Source organism: Oculina patagonica, chromosome 9 (genome assembly GCF_052425735.1).
Source record: "Oculina patagonica isolate OP01 chromosome 9, crgOcupat, whole genome shotgun sequence".
NCBI classification, from domain to species: Eukaryota; Metazoa; Cnidaria; class Anthozoa; order Scleractinia; family Oculinidae; genus Oculina; species Oculina patagonica.
In genome coordinates this window covers 12858797-12866876 of record NC_135766.1, presented here as the reverse complement: position 1 = coordinate 12866876, position 8080 = coordinate 12858797, and the positions used below count along the sequence as shown (strand labels likewise).

General features: G+C 39.7%; 1 protein-coding gene across 1 annotated transcript; it reads right to left on the bottom strand.

Moving 5' to 3' along the window:
• Positions 1-435: 435 nt before the first annotated feature.
• Positions 436-7171, bottom strand: LOC144666267 (N-acetyltransferase 8-like). Its single transcript, XM_078527682.1, has 2 exons — positions 7060-7171; positions 436-1211 (listed from the first exon to the last, which is right to left on the bottom strand). The coding sequence occupies exon 2, from the start codon at positions 1207-1209 to the stop codon at positions 460-462; it is 750 nt and encodes a 249-aa protein (XP_078383808.1). The 5' UTR covers positions 1210-1211; positions 7060-7171; the 3' UTR covers positions 436-459.
• Positions 7172-8080: the final 909 nt, after the last annotated feature.

The following is an 8080-nucleotide window of genomic DNA, read 5'->3' as shown; positions in this document are numbered from 1 at the left end:
TTATATCGGGGTGAACCAAACATATACTTTTTTACTGGATGAAGAGGCTTAGAATATATTGTCGTATATCATCGTACAAAAGACTTGCAAAGCTGTTGTCAGAAACGTTAGAGATAACCCCTTTACTGTTATGTTATTATAGTAAATTCAATATTTTGCTTAAATTGTGACTGTGAACTGAAAATATCGTTATATCGGGGAAGATTTCTCGTTCGGTGCGCTAAATTTCGAAGATCCGGCGTTATATCGGGGTTCTGTCCCATACATTTTACTGTAACTTTTGCGAGGACATAGAATATTCATCGTTATATCGGGAATATCGTTATATCGAGGATCGTTATATCGGGGTTCCACTGTATAAAGTAAATTGTTGATAAATTTTAAGTGTTTTCCAGTCCACAAGAAAAAAAAAACACTACCTCGACTATCTTCAAGCTATATATGGAAGAAATTACACCTTCATATAACTTTATTTAGTCTTTCAAGATCGTAACAGTAAACATAATGATAAAATCCTCTCAGAGCTATATTAGCAAGTCTTTTGGAGACCAACTGAAACCCGTGCTTTGGATAAAATCTAAGGGCTGCCTCTTGAGCGCTCGTTGTCAACAATACGATTTCTTTATAACCTATCTCTCTTGAATAATTCAAAAGTTCTCTAAGCAGTTTCTTAGCTACTCCTAGTCGACGAAACTCGGGCAAAACGGCCATTCTCCGAAGTCTTCCGACGGCTTCCCGAGGTTTTCCGAAGCTGTCCTCGTGGTCGGGAACAAGAGCGACCATGCCGATGATGTTTCCATTGAGCTCCGCTACCCACATGTGGGACCTCTTTTGACACAAATAAATACTTTCCACGTTGTCTAAATCAGTGTGTAAGCATTTCTGAATGTATCTCGAGAAACCAGTCTGTAATCCAGCAAACAAGGCAAGCAATAAAGCAAAACAGACGAAAAAATAGAGCGTCAAGAACCAAGAAAACCACACAAAATTCAAAACCGCTGCGGGTAGTGATAAACACAGTCCATAAAGTACACCCTGGCACATGACGTCACGGACAAGCGGACCACGCATTTCTCCCATACTTTCTGCAAAGATTTTGCGAACCACGTGACTGTCACGTGATTGGAACGAGCGAATAATGACGTCAGTGTTTCTGAGTTGTTTGACTTCCGATTGAGTCGAATTGTAATGGGCGCTTTGTAGTTTCATATCTGCATGGAAAAAAAAATTAACAACCATTATGATAATCATTATAAATTTAAATATTTATTAGCAAGTTTGATGCCATATTCAGAGTTACCACGCAAAATGAGCCAATTTGATAGATAAATCCAAAATTTGGACATATGAAATATGGGCCAGGATTATTTTTTCAATTTTTTTTTGTTCGTGATAGGAAATGAGTAACATCATATTAATACCTTAAAAATTTGTTATGGAAACTTGTTATGTCAGCATATAAATAAAATTCTCTTTTTTATATCACATTTTCTTACAGTACCATATCATGAAGACAGTTTTCTCTTGGTGATCAGTTAACTTTATATGGAGGACCCACATATATACAAGCAGCTCCTTTTTTCTCTTAGTTTATTTTATTTTATTTCATTTTATCAAACAGCTTAAGAAAGAGAGAGTAAAAATTGCCTCTGGGGTTGAGTTGTAGGCATTTTACCCCAAACAATTTGTCCCTCTTGTTTAATTTTTGGTCTGTCATCAGTCTTACCCCAACAAAGGTAAGGTTAAGTCTGCATTCTAGCCTAGTGGCCTAGTACATCCTTTACAGCATTCAATACCCATTTTAACACCTGGTTGACTGACTTAGACAGTGTCTTCCCGAAGAACACAACATATTAAATGGGATCAATTTAGGTTTCTGGGAAACTGCTCACCTACCCCTCCCCAAACCTAACATTAACCCTTACTTATCGCTTTGGACAAAATGTTAGGTTTGGGGAGGGGTAGGTGAGCAGTTTCCCAGAAACCTAAATTGATCCACATAATGACCCTGACCAGGGATTTAACCACTCGATCCGGAGTCCAGCACGCTAACAGTAACTATAAGTCAGACCACCACACCTAACAAACATTACTAACAATACTAAACAATGTCATTTTATTTTTTAACTGAGTGTTTTGTATGGACACTTAGGGAGAAATTGTGTGAAATGCTGTGGCCTAGTTGTTCACCACACTCAGACTGGACTTCAGATCAAGCAGTCTGGGTTCCAGCCCTGGCCAGGGTCATTGTTTCAAGTCTTTATTTCGCCTTCAATAATTCATTACATCACATATGATATACATTCTAAATACGGCAGGAGATCTAGCAAGCTCTGCAGAGCTTTTTTAAAGATCCCCACTTAATTATAATTATATTATTCATAATAGTTAACTAATATTAGAAGGCGGATATTAGTGTCTTGTTCAAGGATCAGGGATTTGTTTCATATATATATATTTCACATTCTCTTAAGTAATGATATATAATACTCATATTTATCTATCTTGTATCATTACTTTGAACATATAACTTAAAGGATTTTTTGAAAAGATTGTAAGAATTTATTTTTCTTATCTCACTCGGAAGACTGTTCCATACAATAGCTCCCCTATATCTCATAGAAAATTTACCATAATTTGTCCTGTTAAATTTAATATGTATCTGTGTTACTGAGCGTGTATTATAAGAGTGTAAGTTATCATTGGTAATAAAAAAGTTATTAAAAAATGCTGGAAGCTTGTAATTGTGCATTGTGTTTCATTGTGTTGGGTTCTTGGGCAAGTCACTACTCTCAAAGTACCTCTCTACCCAGGTTTTTAATGTTAATGCTGGAAAGGGGGTTTGGGGGGGGGGGGGGGCTGGGGGGTAACCCTGCATGGACTAGCATCCTTTTTGGCTATAGGTCGCTTAGGTAACCCCAAGCGACCTAAGCTAAATTAGGCTAACAAGAGAGCTCTTTAAGCTTACCAAATGCTAATTAGGCTAACCGGAGTGCTGTTTAGGCTAACCAGAATGGTAGTTAGGCTAACCCATGTACTGTTTAATAGTATTCACCGCCTACATGAACTGAGTGGTACATGATATAATACCAGTATTTCATGAGCTGTCCCACTATTGTTTCACTACATGAAATGAGTGCAAAAAAGCCAGTCCCAAGTAGAAATACTCCTAATTCCTTCCTTCTACAGACACTAGGATAAGCTCTGGTACCATGTCCCATGGACTTTTTAAGGAGAAATTACACATAGATGCTGATCCATGGCAGTGCTATCCAATGATAAAAAAAAATTCAGAGTTTTAAAAGAAGTCTGTCGGCTGAGCAGCTTCACCTGGTGGTGGACAAAACACTGACCCCCAGTCCATGGACTACCCCCATGGACTACCCAAATGGACTACCTAAAATGGACTACCCCTAAAAAATGGACTACCCTTAAAGTACTATTCCGAGTGTGTACCACTTACTGAGCTGTTGTTATACACACATAATTTGCACTTACGTCTTACCTTGTTTATTTTCAAGCCGTATGTATCCCTCTAGCCGCCATTTTGAATATATTATACTAAATGAACATCCGCTGATCACGAAAGTGTAGACTCAAATCAAGCAATCAATCTTTGGACTCATAGAGACAGACAAAACAGGCACTGCACTGCACTACAGAAGATCCAAACTTTTATAAATAGTATCAGATAGTTGCTTGAGACGCATCTTAAACATTTGGTGGCCAGAGAAAATTTTTGAATGAATAACTTTGGCAGCGCAGCGAGGAGAACAGAACCGGTAGGCAGACAGACCCTGAGGAAAAAATAGTGCTGAGTCTGGGCATGAGTCTTCGCTTTTTGAGGTCAGCAGATGTATAGTGTAATTCATTCAAAATGGCGGCTAGAATTGTCGAAAGTAACGGAAGTAAGTGAAAATTATGTGCGTATAACAACAGCTCAGTAAGTAGTACACACTCGGAATAGTACTTTAAGGGGTAGTCCATTTTTTAGGGGTAGTCCATTTTAGGTAGTCCATTTGGGTAGTCCATGGGGTAGTCCATGGGGGTAGTCCATGGACTGGGGGTCAGTATTTTGTCCACCACCGCTTCACCTTCCCCTGTAGCCTAAAGTTCAGTCATAATATCTCCTCTGGTCGCTTTCTTTTGAGAAAGTTGCCTGAACCAAATACACTAGTCCTGTAGTCACTAATACATGTACCCTTTGGTGACATCATATTGGTCTAGCTTTAATTCACGTTGAAAAGATACTGTTAAGGCCATCAGTTGTGAGAGAAAGATCTATTGAACAACAGAATCGTTGTACATCTAGCAAACTGACACATAATGCATGAGATTATAATCGACTGCATGCAATTTTCTGGTTGATTCTGATTTGTTTTTTTATGTACTAGCAATAACAAGAAATTATGACTTGAAAAAAATGATACACTCTTGAGTATTCTTGCTTTGCTTTAATTGGAATGAAGCCACATAGTCCATAAACATTTTGGCAGTTATAAGGAAAGAAATTATAAATACACTACAAGAGCATTCTGCTTGTTATGCGGCTGATGGACACTGGCTGGACAAAAGCTTGCTAGCAATAAAAGAAATTTAATTTGGAAAATGTATTGATAATTTTTGCATCTGGAGGTACAATATATGATAATTATTGCAAATTAAAAAAATGGCATAGATGGAAGTAAAGAACTAATAAAATCAATTTCCCTGAGTGTTTACAATACAAATTTGTGAAATTTGAACCCTTTGCATGCATTTTCAAATAATTTTTAGATTGTGCTAAAACCAAATTAATTAATAATTACACATTATAAACAAAGAATGATGTAGGTGGTTTCATACAATGGTAGGAGTGCTCAATGCAAATACATGCAGGGCCGAATACTAAATTAAAGATAGAGACTGTATGGACAGTTACTCAAGCTTCACGCACAAGGCGATCATCAGAAAGTGCCGTTAGTGGCAGTCGAAAGAAAATTTAAACTACACTCATGGCAGGTGGTTTGAGCAATCCTGCTTCTGATTGGCTGCATAAAATTTGTTTTTGTGCCTGCATTTGGTGATCAATTTAGATCTCTTATTGAAGAGAGTAGCAGATGTCATTAGCCAAGTTCTTTGGTTCAGTTGCCGTCTGTCTCCTGTCACACGGTTAATGTGAATTTGTGTGACAAAGGAAATAAACTAAACTAAACTAAAACTAATTTCAGGATAACCCCCCTTGGGTATAAAGCATGGTTTACTTTATACAACAGCCTGGATACACTGTGTGCAGCTTTGATCAGTAGCATAACGATTAGTTAAATATTTTATTTTATCTGGGCCATTCTATTTTATATCAATCCTCCCCCCCCCCTCACAACCTGTTGATGAATTCGGTCAAAATCTCCCCCCCCCCTTCCTCTTCTTGGAAGATTTGACAACCAAAACATTCATTATTTTCTTAGACTACGAGCAGTCCCTCGAAGAGTCCGTCGAGCTTGAAGCGAAAAAATGAACATGCAGGGGAGAAGGCGGGGTGAGGTGAGAAGTGAAAAAAATAGCAACTACCCGCAAAGCCACAGCGTTTGACCTTTCATGGCCAAGTGACTTTTGACTACAATTTCAAATCTAATTTGCCATGTACCAAATTTTTTCCACATTTTAAGGTACTGTCAATTGACACCACTGCACTTAGTTGGGTTTGTCACATACGCATAAAACTCAAAACTTTTTCCACAAATCGTCTGCAAAGTTTTATCTGTGGCAATTTATACAGTTCCAGCAATGTTTATTTTTTTAACACTGATTCACCTCAGTCTATGGGCTAATTAATGTTAAGGCAACTTGATGTAAGTGTTTAAAGTGTTTTTGTTTGTTTAAATTTGTTAATTCCTGGCTTGTGCTATAAACAGCAGTAACGTCTTGTTTACGAGCCTTGAATTTCGGTGGAATAAAGCATCTTTTAGTTGAAATTTCTTCTCTATTATTTTCGCTCCGTACTTTGGCAGACTTGCTGCACATACACTGAATTAAAAATGTTCTTGGGTGATGCAATTATATAGCGACAAAGTAAGTCTCAAGAAGAGATTTTGAGAGCTCAAAAGCTCCTGCTCCCATCGCTTCGCAATATGACTGACACGCAAGTGTTGACATCTTGCTGTCAAAGCTCCTGGGGGGAGGGGGTACTCCCATATAAGGGCTATACGGTCGGGGTATGTGCTGCTCAACAGGGTATGCTTTTTGCCTCTCTGACTCTGGAACAGGGTATACAATTCAGCCTTTTGACTCTGGAACAGGGTCGAATTTTTTCCCAGAATCCTGATTAAACATGATCAAATTTAGCTATGAAACTCCGCTCCTCTTATCGCTTTATCTCCAAGCCACAGACAAAGTCAAGTGAGCTCTTTGTAATATACGCTAGTGTTTTTTTTTATCTATCTATGTTTAATTCCATTGTGGATATTGTCTGGAACAGGGCCACCTATTTTGCAATGTTCGTAGGGAACAGGGTCGCAAATTCATATTTTTTTCTCTGGAACAGGTCCAGAGTCTCAGAGACTCAGCGGCACACCCCCATAGTAAATTCTAGGGAGTAACCCACCTCCCCCCCCCCCCGGGGCAACGCTCCAAGCGTTAGCCAATCGTATTTTTGCATTGTGAGAGCAAACACACTGACTTTGCCTGGCTTTGCGGGTAGTTCCCCTTTTTTTTCGCTTCTCGCCTCGCCCCGCCTCCTCCCCCCGCGAGTTTTTTTTTTTTCGCTTCAAGCTAGAGAGACTCTTCGAAAAAAAATTTTCGCTTCAAGCTCGACGGACTCTGCGAAAAATAGGGACTGCTCGTAGTCTATTATTTTCTTATGTTCCGAGGGTTCCCACAGCGACGATACTCGAAGTCAAAAATCAATGAATTTCCAATGTGCGAGCTTAAAATTATTTATTTAAAATGAGGATTTACAACAGAATAAAAAAAGCTGGCCATGCACCATGCCCCTTCTCGCATAACGGGCGATTACTCCTCTTGTGAACATTTTTGTATGCCAAAAAAATTCCCCTGACAAGCTAAGTAAAATGTACTAACCTTTAGAAAGAAATCCTGGAAAAAAATTTGAAGATTTCAGCAAATTTCACCTCAAGAAGACGAAGATCCGAAAGAACAAACTTCTCGAACATCAACATCCCACGGGCGCGTAAACTGGTCAGCTGTTTTGTTACGTCATATAAGCCACAACGTAATGTCATCATCAGTAAACTCGGTAGGGAAACAGTGATCGATTGAGTCATGCAGAGGCCTAAGGAAAAGACTTAAATTGATTTAAATTTTTGGGAGATTTGAGAAATCGGGATCCCACCCAGACCTGTACACCTTTGAAGCAATACATGCACTGCACGATACTGCTGGCCACGCTGAGACTGTCCCTTTTCCTCCTAAATTATAAAGGGAGCTTTCTGATGTAGCTTTGTCGCTCGTTTCAGCTCGTTTCCAGGGGCCCTGTCAGGGTAAATTTCGAGAAGCGACACGAAGGAAACGTTATCCCTGTCGCAATATACACCCTTTCAGTGCTAGTTTTTGTCGGCTGTCAGTACTCTGGAACAAGATTGTCGTTACATTTTTAGCTATTTTGGAGCAATTTTTTCGCCTGTCGCCAAAACCCCTTGGAAGGCCTCAAAAAGTGGAGGATATCATCTGTCTTGATTTGACAAAACGTGGACTCCATGAACCAACAGAGTCAGCCTTTAAGCAAGATTGGCGACCGAAAAAATTGAGGGGGTGTTCCATTGAATACAAATGGGGCAGGTAGCCTAGGCCATCATGTCCTAACAGCCCTAGGGAGCCGTGGGTCAGCTGTTGCCAGCTGATTGCAGGCTGGCTGAAGGGGTGGTTAAAGTCAGCTTTTCCTTGTTTCAGGAAAGACTTTGCTTTGAAATGTGGCCAGGACGACCTCCAGGACGGGTTCCCGCTTTTCATTTTTAGCAGTTGGGCTCACCAGCCTTGGGCCTCTGATAGGTTAGCTGTCAGTGACCAGGCATGGGAAGGCTCTCTAGCAGTGCCCCTGGACAGGTGGAGGGGGAGGGGAGGGTAAGTCCAAGGGAGTTGTAGA